This window comes from Dipodomys merriami, unplaced genomic scaffold (assembly GCF_024711535.1).
Source record: "Dipodomys merriami isolate MVZ:Mamm:240054 unplaced genomic scaffold, mDipMer1.0.p SCAF_14, whole genome shotgun sequence".
NCBI classification, from domain to species: domain Eukaryota; kingdom Metazoa; phylum Chordata; class Mammalia; order Rodentia; family Heteromyidae; genus Dipodomys; species Dipodomys merriami.
The window spans coordinates 25,142,914-25,167,201 of record NW_027202715.1 but is presented as its reverse complement, the minus strand read 5'-3'; the positions used below and the strand labels follow the sequence as shown (position 1 = coordinate 25,167,201).

Genomic DNA, 24,288 nt, shown 5'->3' with positions numbered 1-24,288 from the left:
CTTGAAAACATGTTTCATTGAGAGGACTCTGCCTTCAGTTTTTCCCTTTACCCCATTGCCAAATATCAGACATGTGAACAAAAAGGAAGATATTCTCATTTGGCTAAAAATCTTTTCTATGTCATGTAGAAATGCTTCAAAGTTTAATAAAGTAGATGTCCTAGACTGTTCAATAAGAAAAGAAAAAGTAACCAAAGGACTAGAAAGGAATGAAAAATAAGACAAACTTTGTTCACAGAAAATCCTAAAGAATTGACAAAAAATACTTGCTAAACTAATAATCAAAGTTATAGAATAAAGTTAAAGAATAAAGAATAAAGAGGTTACTTTTTCTTTATTTATATATGAGTGAAGAAGTCGAATTTTATATTAGAAACACAGTAACATTTGTATTAGCAATATTGGGTATAACTTTAACAAACATGTTGGAACAAAAACACATATACATATTTGTGTATGCTTATACATCCTATATGAAGAAAATTACAAATGCTGAAGAACTAAATCAACAAATAACTAGGGAAATAGTTTCTGTTTAGAAATAGGAAGATTCAAATTTGCCCTGATTTCGGTTATTCCTAGCTTGTTCTATAGATTTAATATAACCTTAATCAAAATCTCAACAGAGTATCTGGTATAAATTGAAAAGTGGTCTCTAATATTTGTATGTAGCAAGCTGGCTCTACCTGACTGCAAGACTACAGTTATCACTGCAGCATGGTCTATATGAAAGAGTAGACAAATAGATTGATGGAACAGAACAGAAAGCATAGAAATAACCTCCCATAAAACTGCAAGTGATTTCCCACTGATTAGCAAAGTGAGAAAAAAATCTAGACACAGAGCTTACACTCTTCATAAAAATCAACCCAAAGTAGAACATAGATACAAAGATAAAGCTTTGGAAGATGAGAGAGAACCAACATGGCTTTGTATAGGGCAAAAACTTTCTATACACTATATCCAAGAAACTATCCGAGAAACACATGAATCATAATTTGGACTTCATTAAAACCAAATGTTTCTGTTCTGCAAAAGACTGTGAAAGAGAATAAAAGCTAAGTCACAGACTTGGGGAAAAAATTGCAAATGACACATTTGATAAAGGATGGATGTCAAAAACATATAAGGAACTAAAAAATATCAACAGTAAGAAAATAATGTGACTTTTAAAAAGTTTTTATGTTTGGGGAGTAAAAAACATATTAGGAACCAAAAAACTCAACAGTAAGAAAATAGCATGGCTTTTAAAAAGGGTCTATGTTTGGGAAGTATTGCTCAGTGGAAAAACATGTGTTTAGAATGTGCAAGTCCCTAGGTTTAACTTTCAATATACACATTCTACAACAAAGATCTGAACAGATGGCCCTGTCAGATAGGTATCTAGATGATAAGTATCATATAAGAAAATGTTTCATGCTATATGTCATCAAGAAGCATGTAAATTCAAACAACATTGTTTTGTAGGTAGAATACACTTGTATGTATATAAATATTTACACAGATAATTAGAACAGATAAATAAATGAATTTTATAATTAAAATATTGAAATGTTGTAAATTTCATTTTATGAATCTCCAAACAAATATATGAATTAAATGTTGCTTACATATATTTAAGATCCATGTAATATATTTACATATACCTATCTGGCAAGCAAAAAGTGTTTAACAATGATCATATTTTTGAATTCCTGAGCCAAACAACTAATTTGTAAATTTCCTTATGGGAGAATAATCTGATAAATGGATAATGTGTTATCCTAAGTAGTTCTACCACCTGCTAGATGATATGGTGAATGGTGGGAAACCCCTCACCGTTTCAATGATATCATCCACTCCATGGATGTGTTCACTTGGTTTCCGGGTTTGATTGAAGTCTTCTTTCCTGCTCATGTTCTGTGACATTCCTTCAGACTGAACATTGCAGTGCTAAGAATTGTGGAGGGAGCAATGTAAAAAAAAAAGCATCACAAAGAAATAGAGTTAAAAATGGGTTGCATGTTTCCAAGAGATTATGGGCAGATATATAAAGCTGATATAGGATGCATTAGCATTTCCAAAGATTAGAATATGAGACAGAAAACTTCTTTATATTCAATGTGATAAGTGCTAACTATACATCTCTAATTTTTCCACAGGCCTGTGAGGATGTATATGTTCTGAGCTATCTCAGGGCAGGGCTGTAGTTCTTAAGAATGGTAACCAAAGTTCTTTTTCTGAGCCCTGTAAAAAGTATAATACAAACTAACAATGACAACAGCACAACATGTATATTCCTGGTCAAAGCATTTATTTTATGAGTGCTTCTTAAAATAGCATTCTGCTTAAGTGAATAACCCAATTACTTTCAATCTTGCCTGTCATGTATTATAACAAGCAAAAAAATTAGCATGTTCGTGCTCTGTATATTTGAATGTCAGTCTAGAAGTCAATTTAGGTTTATGGAAAATTCTACAATTGACCTAAAAGAAATGACATGTTTTTCCTTCTTCTTTCTTTACTTTTTCATGTGAATTTCTGCAAAGGACCCGTGTCCTTTGTAGAGAGAGTAAGGGCATGAGAAAATATATTAGAGAAGAGACAGCACCAGAAAATGTTGCAGCCAATGCATATTTTAAACGCTGGCTTTTTTTTAAGGTTGGAGATTTTTTTCTAACATCTGCAGTGCTAATATATTTGTGAAACACACACACATATATACCACCCCCACGATCACCATTATGCTTTTATGATCACACATTTGTCTATAGAGAAAGTATTAAAAAGAAAAAATGTTAAAGCTATAAAAAGTTTTTTTCTTTTCTCTTCCTTATGCTGGATATTTCACTAATTATTCTATGTGTTACTTTGAAAAGTAGAAAAGAAAATCTTCCAAGAAGATATATTTTTCTACTCATCACACAAGTAACCAGTATTACAAGAATATTTTTAAAGAACCACAGACATAATCTCTAAAGCAAAAAGCACAGCCAGAGTTCATACTGTGGGGTTAGGTATAGAGTGTGTGCCCATGTTGTGCTCACCTAGCGTTACAGGGATTTATATTGGATATAAAACAATTAAATATTTAACATGAATCCTCATTACATACTAGTTTTGTGACTAAGAACGGGATGGTTAAAATTTGGCCACTTCTTCATGAGTATGAAAACGTATCACATACTGAAAATGGTAACCTTGTTATGGATTTGGAAATGTTATCACTAAAAATTCCATTAATACCTTGGTATTTAAGAATTTATTAAATGGGGATAAGCTAAAGCTATATTATTCTGAACATTGCACTGATCATTCTACGTTTTCCTTAAAAAGAAAAAGTAGAAAGTAAAATCTGCCAAGAAGATATTTTATGTCATTCTTTTGTGCAATATGAGCTAATATAGAAGTAAACAGCATTGTAGTCCATATTGTGCTATTAATACTTATCTGAGCCTTTCCTATTCTTGTCATGCTGTTATAGATTGACGATACTTTTTTAAGTAGCAGCTATGTTAAGACTAAAATGAGCAAGTGATTTGATTCATTAAGCTTAGCATGATTATTTTGTTTCATAGTTACATTGTTTATATTTACCATTGTATGGGTGATTTTGTGAAGATGAGTTTGGTATCAACAGGTGGCCTTCTTCTCTGAGCTATGTCTTTAAAACTTTGAATAGCTTAAAATGTACTCTTTGAATTGAAATAGACCATGACCCTCATTGAGACCAAAACAGTTCCATTACTTCAACTGTGATATTTCATAAACAGATCTTACTAATAGGGCTGGGCATGTAACTGTGTGGTACAGCACTTGGCTAGTATGCAGAAAGCCTTGGTTTCAATCCCTAGCACCACTCAAAAACAATAAACAAGCAAGCCACCTTGTAATCCAGTCTACACACACCACTAATGCTAAAGGTCACAATAGCATGTAGACTCAACAGATTCAAGAACACACGTAGCATTATTGATCATCTAGAAGAAATATCTTCATGAAATAGGTTAGGCTGTTTTCATAATGCCAAGTTATAGGTTAGTATATTTGGGATGTAGAGTAAATGGAAAATATGTAAAAGATTAACTCTTCCATCTTGGAAAACTCAGATCATTTTGATGCAAAACCTCTAAAATATATTGCAAAAGTTAATATGGCTTAGTGCACTAAATGTCCATTAGATTCTAATCCCCAGAATTGCTACTGATTGGCTATGTGGCCTTAAGAAAATTACTTAACCTTTTTGAGCCTCAAGGTCTTCTTCTACAAAATAGAACTTTATGTACCAGTAGTCCTACCTTACGAAGTCATAGGGTCTATAAATGGAAAATATATTTGATAATGCCTTCAAATATGGGGTACTAAAGTGATTATTACAGCTGAAATTTCCTAAATGAGTGAATGGAGAGAATTTCTGTATGTCCCTTTATTCTGCCATTTCTCATTTTATTAAATATAACCTCAATACATTTTTGTCTTACTTTATCTACTTCTATCTCTGTTCACTCTGCCATTTTAATCTCTGGGCATTCATTTTAATTTTCAGTGTCAAATCCATTACTAGTAAAGGTTCAATTTCTTCTCTAGTAAGAAAATTAGAGAGGTACTGCCTGGGGCTCCAAAATCTTTTTTAAACTTTTTTTTTTGGTTAAAAGAGCTTTTTTCATTGAGTGCTATTTGTTGTAATGGAGTTTGACCTGTATATCAATTAACTGTAAGATACATTTATAGTATAAAAGCATTTGGGGAAAGGAATTGTTTTTGTGGAAGAGAGTCATGTCAGGGAATTGGATGTGCAGAGGAAAATTGTTGATTTAAATCTCCAGAGCTTATTTCCATATAGTTCCATAACTCCTCGTGGTACTTTTTAAAAAGCTGTAAAAACTTGAATAAACCAATCTGCAGTGATAAAATTATACTCACTGTAAACACACACAGCCTACGACTATGAGATTTTGTGGTAAAAGTGTTTTCTTCATGGATACATGGTTGGTACTTGCTTGGGGGTTGTTTAATAAAAAGCCCATAGTGCTAAATTCCCATCTGTTTCTAAATTTGGGAGTAAGCATTTCCTGATAAAGTTTGGCTGTTTATACCACAAATTTAGTTATGCTATAAAATGGCCAAATACAGTAAAGAGATCTATTTATGGTCAGATTCTCACAACTCTTGTTGAAAGCATTTAATAAAGAAAGAAACAAAGATTATGTAGTAAGTAAAGATCTCTTCTGTACCATCATTGTGTACCTTGAACCATGGAGTCCTGGTGTAATCTGATGAACTCTTTACTTAAATGGTCTCCCAGAGTTGTATAGGAGCATCACCAGCAAACAGTGGTTTATCCCAGCCTAAAGCATGCTAACTTGAAATGTCCATGTGGGAAACAGCTCAATAATAATAATAATAATAAAGTTCTTTGTAGGGCTGGGAAGGTGGCTCAGGGGTAGAGCGCTTGCCTTGCATGCCTGAGGCCCTGGGTTTGATTCCTCAGCACCACATAAGCAAAAAGAAAAAAAACCGGAAGTGGCGCTGTGGCTTAAGTGGTAGAGTGCTAGCCTTGAGCTGAATTGCTGAGGGACAGCGCCCAGACCCAGAGTTCAGGCCCCACGACCGGACCCCCCCCTCCCAAAAAAAAGTTCTTTGTAGAAATGAGGACCTTAGCTGAGACAGTTTCTTCCCAGGTCAGGAAGGTCGGATATATTTATGCTTACCTTTCCTCCCATGTGTTCTAAAATGCTTCTCCTTTAACTTTAATTTCATTTCTCTATAATATCATTCTTAATTCATAAGTACAGCAAGGAGACCCCAAAAGAGAATCTTCAATCATCTGCATAGTCCATATTTAAAAACACCCCATACAAAGCTGTATTTACACTGCAACATACAGATTAAGAATTTTTTTTTCTTTTTCGTTGGTCATGGGGCTTGAACTCTGGGCCTAGGCGCTGTCCCTGAGCTCTTCAGCTCAAGACGAGCACTCTATCACTTGAGCCACAGCGCCACTTCGGTTTTCTGGTGGTTAATTAGAGATAAGAGTCTCACAGACTTTCCTGCTCTGGCTGGCTTTGAACTGTGATCCTCAGATCTCAGCCTGCTGAGTAGCTAGGATTATAGGCGTAAGCCACCCTCGCCCTGCTTAAGATTTTTTATTTATTTTTTGCTTATGGAGCTCCACCATTTTACAGAATGTCAGATGACTGAGAACTGGTCATACTTGACATGTCCCAGGAACACATTGAATTTACAAAGGTTAAAACCAAACCTCCTCACTCCCTCTATATTCTAGCACTGTTGTAGGAAAGGGAAATAACCTTAGAACAAGATAATTAACACAGAGTATTAATTAACTATGTACGCTTAAGTCTGAATGAATTGATGCTTTCATTGCTTCTTAAATTTTTGACAGATTGTGGAATCACATTCTTTTCCTGATAACCTCTTATTTATTCAGTTCTTGATATTAGATGAGTGCATTTCTAAAATCAGTTAAGTCATACTGTTAAAGTCACTTATTGCTGAATATTCTATTTCCCTGCTTTCCAAGAAGTACCTGGTTCTCATGATGCATTTCCAGGAGCCATAAAGATGGAACAATGCTAATCAGATACAGAAATATGGCTGGAGAAAACCTGTGAAAAGGAAAACAGACAGAGTTATTTTTACAAAAAAAAGTATATATATATATATATATATATATATATATAGAGAGAGAGAGAGAGAGAGAGAGAGAGAGAGAGAGAGAGAGAGAGAGAGAGAGAGAGAGAGAAGAGAAAAGGGAATTGAAGGGAAAGGTAGGGAAGAGAGGAGAGGAGAAGAGATGAAAAGAAGAAAGAGAAAGGAGAGGAAGGGAGAAAAAATGCTGATTACATTAAAGTCTACCCTTTTTATCTCAAGTGTTTATTTCCATGAGAGTAGAAGAAAGCATTATGTGATTTCTGCCATATGGATTGTAGAGAAACATAGTAACTGTAAAAGGCACTAGCAGCTGTCATTCTCACTGAATTTCTAATCCAATTAATCGATGTTAATTTTAATATGATTTAATGGGACATTGCCAATTAGTTTCAGGCACAGCACTGGGTATATTATGTTTAAGATGTTTTACAAAAAGTAAATACAGCAATAGTAAATTTCAGACTTATTTTTTCAACATTTTAATGGCAGGAATATTGGCTATATTTCTAAACATAAACCTAAAATTCTGAGAACTCCAATAATAATCCTCTAGAACACAAAAAAAATTTCAGGGCAAAGAGAAGGAATGAGAAATAAAAATAAAAATTTAATTGAGATTTAGCCTCCTCAATTGAAAGAAAATAAATATAACATGCTTTCCAAATCTATTTCTTTAAATTGCATTTTGTTTTAGATTGGACTTGACAGAATATTTCAGTCAACATTGTAAGTCAATGACTTTATTAAGACTTTCATTATACACTTGCATTTTTTAGATGAACTGTTACCCAAACAATATTATTAGAAATGAGAGAACAGTAAGTAAATATAAATGAAAAGGAAAATTTTAAGATGGATTTTTAAGGCTATTAACCATTTCCTGAACCCCTTTCTGGACCCTTTCTTTCTTGAATTTTTGAGGAGAGAAGGGGAGAAAGGGCAAGAGACAGGAAAGTCTGTTTTTTAAAAAAAATCAATATTTAATATAGGTACTCCCATATCTTTGATTTCCTGCCAAAACTAATTTTGAAACGAAAGGTTATGGGTCGAGATCTTATTAAAATCTGGCTTGGAAGATGGTTAGATTTCAAGGAAATATCAAAAGCCTATGCTGAGCAAGCTCTTTAAAAAAGAAAAAAAGAAGAACAATTAACTTGGACGTTACAAATCAAAGGATACAGGAGGAGGGAAGGGTAGATTTCCCCAGGAAATGTTTAAATTTTTGTTTGGATTTATGACGTTGGCTGGACCAAAACATCCCTGACTCCTTCTGGATTAACTTTGAGATTAATTCTCTTCACAACACCCTTACAATAATAATCTGGGGAAAATATTGCACTGAACATATAATAGCTCTTGAAAGAGTTAAAAATAAAACAATGATCCTTAGACCCTTCTATGTGTAATAGATACGTACTTATATATATGTATATACATATTTAGAAAATGATACTTTCTCATTTCAAGATATTTCCTCTAATTAGAAAATTGGTTATGCAAATCCACACACATACACACACACACCCTTGGAGATTTAAGATTTTATGTGTTGACTAATATAGCAACATTATTATCTTGTAATCTTATATTTAAAGCATCCACATTTTCTTAAATCTGCTTTGTTTTCTTCTACATCTTATCAAGCTGAACAGTAAGTACTCTAACTTGTGTGTATTTAAAACAAAGCAAATAAAAATAAAAGTTGGGTTGTAGTTCTGTGGTACTGTACTTAGTAGGAGACTTGGATTTAAGACCCAAAACTACAAAAGTAAACCAACAAAAAAAAATCAGTTTAAAACATTACCCTTTACTTCAATTCTTTGAAGTATTTAACATTAAAAAATGAAAATGGCTAGAAAGAAGAAATAAGAATCAAATTGAGGGCCCAGGAAGTAATTATACTCAACTGAGTCACGGTCTCATTTGACTGGCCTGGGTCTCTATTCTGAACATGGTGCATTAGACCCTTCCAGTTTGGCTAATCTGTAAAGAGAGGCTCTAAAATGGCTTTTAAAAAAACTTCTCCCTAAATAATGTTCTTCTCATGCTTGTGTAACCATGAGCATGTTAACATCCTACTTGTATTCTTAGGGAATAGCAGGACTTAATCTTAACTACATTGCTTGTGACCTAACACATGCTGTCTGATTTCCTAGTACGCTGCTTAGCTTTCCTTATGCATGTTCCTTGAGGGCAGATTCTGGTGTTCTCTATCTTTAGATTCCTTCTCTACCCATTTCATCTTCTCTTCTCACCCATGATATTGCTAAGTCTACAATTAATGTTCATTGAACAAATACTTGAATGTTGAGATGCCAACATTTTTTCATTACAATAAAGCTAAGCAAATAGAAAGAATAGAGGCTTTGCTCAGATATAAATCATGAGTAGGTGAATAAAAGCTTTTCTAGTGCTTGCCGTCCTTGGCCCTTGAATGTCCACCGCCCGAGGGAAGGATTGGCAGAGGCTTACAGCTTCCTGAGTTCCAGAGAGAAATTATTCCAGGTTTTACAAGCCAGAGACTTATGACTCCAGCACTACGATTAATACTATTTATTAGTTTATTTTTATTATCTTCAAGTAGTTATTACAAAGAGTCGCCATTTAACAAGGCAGTTTATGAATAAAATGCATCTTGATCAGAATCACTCTGTTCAATATTGTCACTCACCCTTCCTGACCTAACTTCTCCCTCTCTTTCTTATTTTTGTAGCATATACATCGAATTTCTAAACTGAATTCTTCCCCATCCCTCAACCCTGGCTCTTCATTTGTCTACCCATCTCCTTTTGGCCTTACCCTACCTCTTGTAAGGACCAGTTTCCTGCTGCTTATTTTGTTGAGTCAACTTTGCCTTTCAAAGGAATTACACTATTTGATTTCTCCCTTAAATCTACCATATTTCAATTAATACATGTGTAGCCATTTGCATATCACCAAAGGTGTTTACTTGTAGGCCAATTCAAGCTTCTATGTATGAGTGATACAACTTCAACCTTTGTCTTTCTGGACTTGACTTCACTGAATCTAACTTTTTCCCAGTCTTTCCCTTTCCTTACAAATGATAAATACTACTCTTTCTTTCTTTTTTTTTTTTTTCCGGTCGTGGGGCTTGAACTCTGGGCTGGGTGCTGTCCCTGTGCTCGTCAGCTCAAGGTGAGTGCTCTACTGCTTGAGCCACAGAACCACTTCCAGTTTTCTAGTGATTTATTGGAGATAAGAATCTCACATAGTTTCCTGCTGGGGCTGGCTTTGAACCATGATCCTCAGATCTCAGCCTCCTGAGTAGCTAGGATTCAGGAGTGAGCCACTGGCACCCAGCTTATTCTTTCTAATAGAGGATTAAGTCCATTATGGCCAGGAACCAGTGGTTCACGCCTATAATCCTAGCTATTCAGGAGGTTGAGAGCTGAAGATCACGGTTCAATGCCAGTCCAGGCAGGAGCATCCATGAGACTCTTATCTCTAATTAACCACCAGAAAACCGAAGTGGTGCTGTGGCTCAAGTGGTAGAGTGCTAGGTAGTCTTGAGCTGAAGAGCTGAAGGACAGAGTTCAGAGTTCAGAGTTCAGGCCCAGAATTCAGGCCCCACAAACAAACAAACAAACAAACAAGTCCATTATGTATATGTACCACATTTTCTCCATCTATTCATCCATCGAGCGGCATATGGGCTGATTCCATATCTTGGCTATGGTAAAATGTGCTACAATGAAGATGGTTGTGCTGGTAGCTTTATTGTAACCTGGTTTGTGATTTTTAGGATAAATGTCCAGAAGATGAATTGTTGGGTTATAGGGAAGTTCTAGGTTTAGTTTTTTAAGGAACCTCTATACTACTTTTCAGAGGGACTGAACAAACTTACATACCTACCAACAGTGTAATAAGGTTCCCTTTTGGCCACATCTTCAACAGCATCTGTTATTGTTAGTTTTCTTGATGATGGCCATTCTAATGGGTGAGGTGGAATTTAGTGTTGCTTTGATTTGCATTTCCTTTATGGACAAAGATGACAAGCATTTCTTCATTTGTTTATTGGGCATTTTACTTCTTCTGAGACATCTCTCTTTAGAATATTAGTCCATTTATTAATTTGGTTGTTATTTCTTTGAGGGTTTAATTTTTTAATCTACTAGCTAGATAGCTAGATAGCCAGATTCTGGATATTAAGTCCTTGTCTGATGTATAGTTGACAAATCTCTTAGCAGGGAAAGTAGTGCTGGAGGTATAACAATACCAAATTTCAAACTCTACTACAGAGCTATAGTAATGAAAACAGCTTGGTATTGGCACAAAAACAAGACAAATGGAACAGAATAGAAGACCCTGAAATAAACCCATAGATCTACAGCCATCTAATATTTGATAAGAGTGCCAAAAACATAGGCTGGAAAAAAGAAAACCTCTTAAACAAATGGTGATGGGAAAACTTTAATATTGAAACGATAAAACTATTATAGGAACGAGTAGAAGATACAATAGGGCTCCTTAGCACAGGTAGAAATTTTCTGAGTAAAGATCCTTAAGCACAAAAAAGCAAAGAAAGACTTGATCAATGGGACTGCATCAAACTTAAAAGTTTCTGCACAGCAAAGGACATAGCCAATTGATACTATGTTAATTGTTGCCCCACCAATTTAAAATAGTACAACACAAGGATTTGTTAAAAAGTTTACCCACTGTTCCTTACAGAATTTCTTGCCTCCACACAAATATTTAGTTTTTTGAGTCCTAGTTGATTTGTAAGGGCTTTGCATTCAGGGCCTTGTCAGGAACTCTGTCACTTGAGCCATACCTCTAGACCTTCTGTCTTATTTTGTTTTTTAGATAAGATGTCAATTTTTGCTGGGGTCAGCTTGAGACCATAATACTACTAGCTATCCCTCCCAGACAGCTGGCATAACTGATGTGAACCATTATGCCTGGCTTTCTTGTGGGATGGAGTCACACTATTCTTTTTTTTTTTTTGCCAGTGCTGGTAACTGCAATTCTCTCCAATCTGTTCTTCCTCTGAGTAGATGGAATTGCAGGTATGACTGTCCCCATTGTAGATTCTTCATTTTGTGTGATTAATGCAATTTGGTTTTGGAGCCAGGGGGTGTGTTTTATAAAAATAAATAACTAAAAAAAAATAAAGCTTGTTCCCATATTTGTCTGTGTAATGAATTAAGCTGCATGCCTTTTCTTAGGAGTTACCATAAAATTTCACTCTTTATTTGCTGATGGCACAGGAAGAAGTAGACACCAAAAACTTTGAAGACTTATACCATAATGGGATCTGATCCACTCAAAAATAAGTGATATCAAGTTTTTAGATACTGGTATGTTGAAATACAAGATATAGCACTGTTTTTTCATTGTCAGCTAATATTTATTTCTTTTGCTAATATTTGCTTTTTATATATTTTTGTTGTAAAGATACTGTACAGAGGGGTTACAGTTACATGAGTAGGGTAATGAGTCCATTTCCTCTTGAGCATTGTTACCCTCTCCTTTGTTTATTCCCAGCCATCCCTTCCATCCCCACCTCCCCACTTCCTCCCTTCACTCCCTCCTGGAAGTTTTAAGTTAAGCTTTTAACGTAGTGTGTTGTATATCTCATTGTTACAATGGGTCAGACTGTATCCTTTTTTCAGCATTTTATCATACTTATTTTTTAAAGAGCCTAATACATATATCATTAAATGAGTAATACATCAAAGCAGAAAATTCTGAAAATCTAACAATATTCTATTAACAATGAGATAACTGCTTTGAGAAACTCAAACTTATTACAATCACAGTATCTCCTATCCCCTGTCAGCATGCTGGACTTTGCTAGTGCTAATATTTTAAACTGCAAATTACTTTGCTCAGCTACTTATTCTAAATGAAAACCTTCCTTTATAAAACTTTCCACAATAATTTTATTTTTTGACTTCACAACCTTTAGCCTTCCTGCCAATAATATCTCAATGGCTATTTTATTTGTTTATGTACTTATCTGCTGACTAACAAATTCATTTGTTTGGGATATTAATCAAATATGTGTACATGTTTTGCTATGTGCTCAACACAGAGCTCTTTAAGAACTGTACTTATTGATTTTTTCCATATCATTTCACTCAAAAGTAAAATACTATTTATCATATAAGGCTGTCATTTCAATAAATTGTAATGCTTTTCACGAAATGATTATGTCATGACATTTAGCAAGTTAATGCTGCAATGCATTTTATTTACTTTAACTCACTATTAGTCTAGAATTAGGATTCCATTTTCCCCTTTAAAAAATGACAATTACTACTCTTTTCTTATTGAAAATAATAGACATTCATTTTTACAACATAGAACATTATAAATAAGCATATAGAGAAAAATATTAACCATTGTATCACATACTGCATTGTTAAAGTTTTCTCTTTCTGGCTTCCAATAATGCATATAGATCTGAAAATGGATAGTTAAGTGAAGCAAAAATAATGTTTAAACATTACTGTGATGTGAATAGATTTCATCTGTATTTCATTTCTCAGTATTTCTACATTATTCTGTAAGGATCCTAGACTCGAGTTTCAAAATATCTCATGTTAAATCACTTTAAGTACCTTCAATAAAATTTCTGGAAATTCAAATTTCACAGAAATCAAGAAACCAATTCAAAGTACCCTTTTCTGAGCCACGAGGCTTTGAGGATTTAAGGATTTCCTTTTTCCCTGTGCTCCAGCTAGATCCTCTAAGTTCCTATCAAGGCTGCTCAGTACAGGGTTTGATATTAGTGTGCAGGCAGAAGTGGTAGCCAACACCATAGCCTCCCTGTTTCACCTACTGTTCTGTAAAACTTACAGTGAACTCAATGCCTTTGCACGATTCACCACCTCTGAGTGCTTAGGAAGTCACAGGCTCAACTCCAACTACTACCCATATAGTTTCTTAATTGGCATGGCCTTCACCAACCACCTCTGTTTCCAGAGCTTAGTTTTCACCTGCTCACTGGCAAGGGAGGCCATCCCTAAATTGCCAAAAAGTCATGAAAATGGGCACAGAAGTAGAAAATAGAATGTATAGACTGAATACTTTCTAGTAGTTTCTAAGATCACATGATTAGTTTGCTTTCTAGTGATCTAATAGACAAATAGTATCAGAAGAGAGAAGGGAGCAATTTTACCTGGTTTGAAAACACCCATCACAATAGAGTCAGTCTCCCTAGTCTTGAGGAATACTAACATTTGGGGACATACTTTTGGAAGTGAATATTAGGGTCCTTGAATTTTTAATGATTGTTGATTCTAATTTTTCATTGTTGCAACTAATTGTTAAAATAAAGTCCTATTCCTAAATTAGTATATAAACAAAGCAAAATTACTTGTATACACACCTCACTTAAGATTTTCTGAGAACAGGTCTGAAGTAAGCACAGCTTTGTTACAATCCAATAGGTCACGTTTGAACTTCATTAAACTCTGGGGTAGGGTTCACATGGTAGAGTGCGTACCTAGCAAACTCAAGGCCCTGGGTTCAATGCTCAGTACCTCAGCAAAATAAATAAATAAATAAATAAATAAATAAATAAATAAATAAATAAATAAATAAATAAACATCACTACCAAACTAGTTACAGGCACAAAGGATGAATCTATTTTAAGATCTATGTACTTTTGTTCATAAAATATTTCTGAGGCAAAGAAAATCATGACATCTTCCTAAATGAATTGGTTCCTAGGAATGCCCTAGGTACCATCTTGATACTTCTTCAAGCACGATATCATGTCCTTTCTCTGCTGAACTGCCTATCATCAGCTATTTCCAAGTCCAGTATATTGTTTCTATCCAACAGCCTACCTTGCTGTTTTATTCTTGGCTCTGTAGCTTTTTTGCACACTTGAACTTCTATAAAATTTGCTTCTCAGACTATTGTTAGGTGCTGTACTCATAGTTTCTTTTATGTTCCACTCCTCCAAAAACACTATTGCAACATCTAGTATAATGATGCTTCTTTAATGAATGTATGTTTGTTTGCTGAATAAATGAATTTAAGTCACTGCCGATTATAAGAATTTTAATGCTTCCTGAGATTATATAATACATCATTAATGTCATGTGTGTAATGTAATTTATTTCATTCGATATAAAGACAATGGTATTTGTTTTTATTCTATAGAAGAAGGTGTTTCTTCCCTGTATGACCTATAATAAAAACAAATAAAGACAGCCTAGAATTTTCCACTTTTTTTTACCCTTTACAACCCATTTTCGTTTTTATACAGACATCTGCTTGAGCAGGAATGTCTTGGAGCCATATGTTTAGTATGAACTTTTCCACATTGTATTGTAAGAAAACTCATCCTAGTCCTCTATTAGTAGGCCACCTAGGATTTACTTATGCAAGTTGAGTGAAAAATAGAGAAATTTGACCCTTTGTCTACAAGAGAAAACCCACCCTAAAAGCTATGTAGTTCAATTGTCTACAGGTAAAAAAGCCCAATTTGGCTATTGAAGGCAAAGCCCAATAACAAGGGTGATAAATTTGCAGAAAAAGGGCTCCACACAGGAGTACCAAGGCTTCATTCCTAGAAAGGGGAATCCTCCAAGCTCCTAAATCTTGGTTTCTCCATCTGCATGTAGGAGCAATACTACTATCAGGAGGGCTATTCTGTAGATTGCATGGGCTGAGAATTAGCGCAAAAGTTTGGCTCAATAAATGTTAGAGCCTACCAGATGTTTGAAATTGTGTTAGGATGTATTATTATTAGTTGTGATGCTAGGTAAGGATTTTACCTCGCTGAACATCAGTGCCTTCATCCTAAAGTAGTGATAAGATTAATGTATAGGGTCAAGAGGAGGGTCCTAATGAATATGGAATGAGCTCAATAATTGATGACTGTTACCAACTCCATTAACATTATCACCATCATCCTTATCCCCCTCATTGCCATCACTATGATTAGTGCAAAAAGCACAAGCAGTGCTTTGGGAAGCTGTTGCAGATGAACTAAAATATTGCATGAGAGTAGAAGCACTATCATGGGAAGAAGGAAACAAAGGGTTTTACACAGAAGATACAGGGACTGGCAAGAACATTGATGTTAAAGTTCATTTTATTAAGGAATTTTTGTATTCTAGTAAATATGCCACTTTAAGTCAGTTATACATTATCCTCTGTACTGAGGTCAAATGAACAAATCAAAAATAAAATATAACACCTTTAAATAATTTTATATGGTGGGTTTATAATCAGAAAAAAGTGACAAAATCAATCCACACCTGGCATTTAATACATAGCAGCTATCTTGATGTCTTTACTATTCTTTCAATGTGACTTTCAGAAGCAGTACATTACATGGTACATACATTAACAAAATTTTAACAGGAAGAATCATTGATTTTCTTTGACAAAATGACTTTTACACCTAAGACTCAACTCTCCTGATACCAGTACTTCATAGGAACTAACAGGATAGTGTAAGGCAGACACATGGGGTGAATAAACTTTGATGTAAATTGTGAATTGGAAAAGAAGCTAAACAATTCACATTTGTCCTGATACTGCATACATAATAATGTGACTGCCATGGGGAGAAATGCATGAAATTTAAAAGTAGAGATATATTTATACTGACTTTAGCTACCACAGTAATTCCTAATTTGTTTTCCTCTCAGTGCAGAAAGAAATTCTATGAAATGATAATCACCTTGATTTTCAATTCTAAAGGTCTCCACTAAATATATGCTTGGAGACATATATGCTTGAATCATTAATTAATGATTCGATTTCTTGGAGATACTACCTAAATACTAACATATTATTACATTGGACTCATTTAAGGACATGAGTTTTCTTCCTCAACTATGACTTGAATTACTCAAAACACCTTTCCTAGTAATATGCAATCTGTGTTTCCAGAGGAATACAAATTTAAGCCACATTTTCACACTGAGCTCAAGGCTCCGAATACAAAGGCACATGACTACAAACATACCAGAAGATACTGTTATAGGACTCCTGATATACATTACGGCCAGCACTAGGAAGCCTAATATATAGCAGAAAGTGTTACTGGAATTACTAAAAAGCTAAGTAGAGAGTTCATGACAACCAATGTGAGCAGGGAGAGATACACCTGATCTATCTTCTGAGAGAAGGTCCAATGCCCAAGTTGACCTTATGGAAGTCACGGGATCTCCTTCCAAACTCCTCCATTTTATCTTCTATGGGGCCCAAAAAGATCAGTGGAGGACAATAGAGGAAGAATGTGCTCATTTCTCAAGTTTCTCTCTGGTATTTTAATGAACACTTTTAATAGATTCTGTAGAATTCCATCAGTACTCCTGCAGTGCTCAAAACATGGTGCCAAAAATTTAACTTTTTTATGCATTTATCTTGCATATCTACAGGTGTTACTTCACCATTGAGCTGTCCAATGTTAGTTGAATAATCAAAACAGGTTTCTTTGAGTTTTCATAAAATAGGCTTGAATTTAGTGCTAAATCCCGTTACTTCCTAATTTGTCTTTTCTCTTTTCAGTTACGAGCCATCCAGGCATCTTCTTTTTTTACTTTTTATTGTGAAAATACCATACAGAGGGGTTACAATTACATGGGCAAGGTAATGAGTACATTTCTTATCAAGCATTGTTGCCTCCTTTGTTTCCCCTTCCCATCCCTTCCCATCCTCCCACCCCTGTCTTCCCCATCTACCCCACCCCACCCCGCCCCTGCACCAAAGTAGTAAAGTTCGTTTTCCAACATAGCGACTTGTACATCTCATTGTTGCAATGGGTCCACCTGTATCCCTAGTTAAACAATTTGTTTTTTCCCTTCCCCTCCACAAATTATACCAACATCAAATACAGTGAAAGCAGAGTTATACCATGGGGGAGGGACATACAAAGCAACAAAGAAATAACTTATAAATATGTTAGAAACAATAGCAAGAAAGAAAAAAAGCATTTGAGTCCTTATCTTGGGGTTCATTTTGCCTAACATCAACTTATCTGACCATTTCTGCTTGTCTCAGACGTATACTAATTATTGCAAATAAGGGAAAACATGGGACCTATGTTTCTTTGGGTCTGGCTTACTTCACTTAATATAATTTTTTCCAAGTTTTTCCATTTCCTAACAAATGGGACAATGTCATTCTTTATGATGGAGGCATAGAATTCCATTGTATATATATATACCACATTTTCTTGATCTATTCATCTACTGAGGGGCATCTGGATTGGCTCCATATCTTATCTATGGTAAATAATGCTGCAATAAACATAATTTCCCTATGACTCAGCAATCCCATTTTTGGGCATTTACCCAAATGATCACAAACAAGACCATACTAAAGCTACCAGCACATGCAGGCATCTTCTAGCACACACAGGTTTAAAATGAGATTACGGTAAATATTTAAAAGTGAGGAAGAATTATTTTCATGTAGAATTTGAGGGCACAGGAGAAGAGACAGTGGAATGCAGTAAAGAAAGCCAACATTTATTAGTCATAGAAGAGTCTCGAGGCACAAGAACAAAGTCTGTCGCTCTAGCTTTGTTCTTCTCCATGAAGCATTCATCCCATGCATGGCTTTCTTGTATTTCTAAGACCTCAGCTCAAATGTCACTTCCCTAGCCAACCTGTTCCAGTGGAACACTCCTACTCCATTCCCTCACTACAACTCATTCCACTTAAGTATTCATACTTTTGATCACAATTTATTAACTGGCTTAATATTATCTGTTAGCTCACTGGCGTATTGTCATTTACATCTTTCATTATTTTCTGAATCCATTGGTCAAAACTTTTTTTTGAGGAAAGAAATTTACCTTTTTTTATTTACTTCCATTTCCCCCATTTCTACAACACATGAAACAATAGGTATTTCATATACTGTAGTAGAAAGGAGAGTGATATAGAAATCTGTTCATGGTTTCCAGAACTAGCTGATTAAAGATGTCCTCCCTGTAACCATCTCTCTAGCAGGCTTATATCACTAGTTTTACCTACTGTGACTTCAATGATGTACATTCCTTCTCCTTCACCCAGAACCCCACATCCTTATCTCTCCAGGTGCTTAGGAGTGCAATAAACAAGCATGAGAACTTGGAGTCTAGCCTACTATTTTTCTCCAAATTACTGACAATGTGATCCTGGGTGAAAAGATGTAAAAGTTCTATGCCTCATTTTTTCATCTTTGTTATTGTTATTTTTAATGTACTATGTGATTTCCTTTTTCTTCTGTGGTTTTTGTTTCCCTTATGGTTTATCCCCTGTTGTCACTATATTTAATGTGGGTATCCTGGATATTGTATATATATATATATATATTTATCTGAATTAGGGAAGGAAAGGTGAGACAAAGGACAAAGGGGAAACCAATGCAACAGTGATACTCACAAGACAATATGTTGGAAATAATCTGTACAACTTGGGAGGTAGGGGAGAGAAAGTGGGAAAAATCGAGGGATGGGGTAACAAGTTCAATAAGAAATGTACTCACTACCTTACTTACGTAACTGTAACCCCTGTTTACATCACCTTGGAAATAAAATTAAAAATTAAAATACAAATTAGAACGAAACAAGGGCTGTAGTGGTGGTTAAGTAATCAGTGGCAGAGTACCTGATAAGCAAATGTGAAGCCCTGAATTCAAACCCCAATTACATCAGGAAAAAAAATGGATTCAGGTATTAATGACTTGTACTTATTATACTAGCTACTCAGGATGCTGAGATTTCAGCATTGAGGTTCAAAGTTACCCAGGCAGAAAATTCCATGAGACTCTCATCTACAATCAGGCAAAAGAAAAAGAGGAAGGCAGGAAGGCAGAAAAGTAGGAAGGAAAGAGGAAAGAAGGCTGGAAGGAAAGAGGAAGAAAGGAAGAAAGGCAGGAAGGGAGGAAGGCAGGCAGGCGGGAGGAAGGCAGGCAGGCAGTAGGAAGGTAGGAAGGCAGGCAGGCAGGCAGGGAGGCAGGAAGGCAGGCTGGAAGGAAGGAAGGAAGGAAGGCAGGAAGGAGAGAAAAGAAAAAAGAAAGAAAAGAGGAAATAAGGAAAAGAAAGAAAAAGAACGAAAGAAAGAAAGAGAAAGCTTGAAGGCATGGCTCAAGTAGTACAACACCAACAATGAACATACAAAGCCAAGCTGGAGTCTTTAGTTTAATCCCTAGTACCAACAAAAAAGTTTGTGTGGAGACAAAAAACAGAATGATTGCAGGTTGGGATAATCTGTGTGTGATGCTTACTTGAGCACAGTTAATACTAAATATTCCTAATGATCCTTATTTCCACCTTTCAAAGCACTCAATAAAAATGCTATTTTTAAACTTCATATTTGTTTGCTATCTGTTTCTTCTCTCTAGTCACAAAGTGTCTAGCATTGTATCGTGTTTATTATGCAAGTCAGCCAACAGTTGTTTGATTAGATTTAACAAAGGAAAATGGAGAGGTGGGGGGAGGAAGGGAGGGAGGGAGAAAGGGAAGCACATAGATAAGTTATTATCTATTAGCTTAAAAATGTTATTCCTTGTATTCAGAAAATTCCCATGAAAAAATTCAGCATTTAAATATCTGTATTTTTGTCAGTCATTTCAACTTGAAATTCAATTTAATCTCAGTATTCCCTGCTTTCAAGTGAATAGGCTTCAGATTTGTCACATACTTGGTCAGCTTTCTATCCCCTGAGGAATATTTTATCACTGTTGGCTTGTAATTGACTTTACCTAAATAGTAATCCACCAATCCATTGGATACTTGTCCAGTCAACTGAAAATAAAATCATGATAAAATAAAGCCATGTGATACTAATTTCCATCCTGTAAAAATGTAAGTGAATATGCAGGTGAAAAAATGCTAACTGGAAAAAATAGCCAACTCTCCTCACATACATTTATTAAATTTAACAAGGGTTCTGTCTTTGGCTCTCTTTCTCAATCCTATAGATTCTAGCATATTAAATTCTCCAACTGGCAAGTTAATAGTGTTGATGTAATGTTGCTTTTCCCTGGATAGCTGAGCTCAGCAATTCTAGCTCCATTTTCCTTTTCCAAAGAATAGCTAAAGAAACATTTCTTGGACATGTGTTACATGTGTGCTACATTTCTGAAAATTTAGATCACATTTTCCTCTATATGGATACGTGTTTGGTACCTTAATTTCTATAGATTTGAATTTGAGGAGTCCAGGTGTAAATTTTAGCCAAAAGAAAATTTTCAAAGTAGCCTAAAATAACCCAAAGGAAATTAATAGATTTAATATTCAAGCAAAGGGTTTTTTTCATTCTATATGTATGTACATTTTCATCTGTCTTAAATTATCTAATTTTCAATTTGAGAGAGCAGCTAACGCTGCCTCCTCTTCCTCTTCTTTCTCTTCCTCCTCCTCTTCTTCCTCCACTTTTGCTGCTGCTTCTGCTTCTTTTGCTTCTTCTTCTTTGACTTGCAGATGCAGTTTCCAATTTACACAAAGGTAAATTTCTCTCTTATGTCCATTTTTAAATGGCCTATAACATCTGTAACTTCGTTGCTTTTACCTTCCTGATAATATATCATGAATGTATCTCCAGTGGTTAGAATCTAGCTTATTATTTTCAATACCAGTAACATATTCCGTACTGTGAATACTTCATGATTATCCAGCTATTACTTTGATGGATAGATATACATGTAAATATTTTTCTATGTAGAAATAGCATAGATATTACTAATAATATTTACTCTATTAGATTCCATTAACCTACATTTTGTAAAGAAAAGTTGTTCTTATCATTCAAAAGCCAAAAAATATTTCTCCAAAAATTTCAACCTAGAAATGAAATGTGCCTTGAATCAAATCCCCTTTCATTGCTATCATGTTATTTCAAGAATAATTACATATGCTTTCATATACTTTGAACAACCCATTCTCAGATTGTTCTTTTTGTATGACAAAATAGTGTGGGGGTTTTAGTCACTGCAAAAATGGCCTTATTTGCAAACCATATCAACTTTTTTCCTTTGATGATTTTCAAATATTAGTTAAGATGTTGAGCCAACATTTTCCTTTAGTTTCTGTTATAATGCATACTATATAACATCATGGGTCCGATTTTCTCATAAAATATTTTCCTCACTTTTCCACCCTGAACCAACGTTTTTTGGCTAATCTCTCCAGAGAAGATATTTGACTTGCACATACATAAAATGTATTTGGTTGATATAAGAATATGAAGAAAACAAAGGAAAATCTTAAGATCTAGAGAAAATTCATTTTTATTCATGGACTGTCAACATATATACTATCTCAAAGGGTTCTTCAACAACCCACCAAATAAATATTTATACATCCAAGACCAAGGCTCAGAGACACTGAAGTACCCTGTGTAAGGTTTCACAGTAAGTAAGTAGTAGTGCTTGTATTTTACCTCATTATCAATCTGACTTTGAGACCCCCTCCTAATTCTAGACATTAGTATATTGCCATTTCTCTGTTATCTGATTCATTGACCATCACCCATGTGTGTTCCAACCACTTTTTCTTTCTTGGTTTGCAGTTCCATGTCTGCCTGATTCAATAGTCAGCAATGACACAGACATGCAGCTAAAGTTCCTCTGGCTACTGTATTTCCACGCAACTGGGATGGATCTGATCAAGTCTTGGGAGAGAGAGAGAAAGGTTACTTCAGGTCCTGCTGAGCTGGCTCCTGTTCTGAGGTCAATGTTTATCCCAGAAAACTGGTGGTTGGTGACAGGACTACTTTACATGGAACATTTTCCAGCTTAAGATTTTTTTATTCTCCAGTTCTGGAAGAGATGGCTACCCTCATATACTACAGCTATTCAGTTCAGACTGAATCAATGGCACATGTCATGTTGTATGAACAACACTATTCTCCCCTTTCATGTTTGTAGCCAGGAGGCTTACTTGGGAAGCCAATACAGTTTTCCTCTGCTTCATAGTTAGTAAACTGTGCATAAACAGAGAGGACTGGAGTAACAATCCAAAATTTCATTCTTGATAATTCTAGAAAGGTTAACAGTACAAAACTCAAGCAAGGAGAGTCTATCATCTTCAAAGGCATTTTCTCTATGGTTGTCATGAAATTAACAATGGCTTACATCTAATTATGTAAATTTGTAGAGGGTCTTTTTTGCCCACTGAATATGATGGTCACTATAATACCAAAGTGTATGCAATTCTTAAACTGACAAATACTGTCTGTTCCTTTTTTTTGTAGCATTAGGTATTTTTAAAGTATCAATGTATGTGAAAACACAGCCTCGTTATTTTTTAAATTAATAATAATAATAATAATATGGGAAGAGGCCTGATTTGGAGAAGTGTAGGATGAAAATAATAGTCTAGGAGTGTGAGGTTGGACAGTGGGACGGAGATTCTCTGTACAGAACCCAAAAATCGTTTCCAGATTTTTTGCCTTCAAGCCCAGGAGGAAATAAAAGCAGCAGGGAGGCACTGTACTTCTCACAGGTTGAGGTTAAGACAGAATCTCTTTACCCACTGGCTCTTCTGCCAGCAACCCATGCAACCCATACCTAGCAAGATAAGCTAGCCATTAGCCAAGCTCACAAGCCACCAAACCCCGACACCTGAAGCTAGTTCCTCACCCGAGAGCCCAGGACACTTGCGGATTTTCACTCACAATGGAAAAGTGACTGAAAGAAACCACAGGCGCGCCAGGGGCTGACAGAAGGGAAGTGGCTGAAACTAGACGCGCTCTGTGCAGCCATGGGGGGCTTCTCTCCATCCAAGGGTTTGCTGCGCGCCCCTCTTGCGCCAGGACCGCGGATGTCCGGTCTGAAGGCGTCCCCACACCTGCAGGCTTGCATCTCCCAAAGGGACAAAGCGCAGGCAAATGGCAACCTCCTACCCTCCGCCCCCCGCCAGAATCCCCTATCGGGGTGGGGGGCGGCACTTTCTGCTAAGTGGACAAGCTCTTTCCTCTTTTTTTTTCTTCCTCATCTTCCAAGTTTCCAAATCTGGCGCTGGGTGACCCTCGGTGGTGATCAGCGCTGCAGGCTGCCCCGCGCTGCCTTGGCACCCAAGGGTACCACTGCGTGCCCAGGAGACGCGCGCATCTCCCGCGCCTTCCAAGCTCCCAGAAAGGACAAAGGGGAGCTCAATTCGAGGAAAGAAAGGCAGACTACGAAGTGGGGAAAGGGACTGCCTACAAATGCCACGAACAATACCCAGATACCCCCTCTCCTTCTCCCCGGGCTCCCTCGCTTCCTCCGCTTCCCGGGACGCTCACCATTTGTAGCCCCGGCCACGCTTGAACTTGAGCGTGAGCACCGTCTCCAGGAGGAGCAGGAGATTGAGGAGCGCCAGCAGCCAGTACCGCGGCTCATTCTTCACGACGGTCACTCGCCAGACGCCGACCAGGGAGTGCAGCACGAACAGCAGCCTGGTGACCAGGGCGTTGAGAAGGTCCAGGCCCCACATGCCGGTCAGTGTGCGTGCGTGTCCCGCGCCTACCCAGCACCCGCAATCTGGCCCCCAGGGCAGGAACGTGACAGCACTGGAGACCTTCTGCTGTCTGGAGTCCTGCCTCACCCTCCCCGTGCCCAATGCCAGGACAGGAGAGCGCCACTCGCCCCTCCCCCCAAACTTCCTGAGAACTCTTCAAAGAAGAGGAGGGGGATCTAAATCCAGCTGTTCTCCACTGGTAGGGGTG

The 24,288-nt window shown here is 36.3% G+C and overlaps 1 protein-coding gene across 1 annotated transcript in view; it reads right to left on the bottom strand.

Annotated features, from left to right (window-relative positions):
• Positions 1-24,056, bottom strand: part of Tmem26 (transmembrane protein 26) — a 36,794-nt gene extending 12,738 nt beyond the window's left edge. Inside the window, exons 1-3 of the mRNA XM_070021031.1 lie at positions 23,866-24,056; positions 6,530-6,608; positions 1,819-1,932 (exon numbers count right to left, since the gene is read on the bottom strand). Coding sequence (XP_069877132.1) covers positions 1,819-1,932; positions 6,530-6,608; positions 23,866-24,056 — 384 coding nt within the window. The remainder of the gene's footprint in view (positions 1-1,818; positions 1,933-6,529; positions 6,609-23,865) is intronic.
• Between the last annotated feature and the right edge of the window lie 232 nt (positions 24,057-24,288).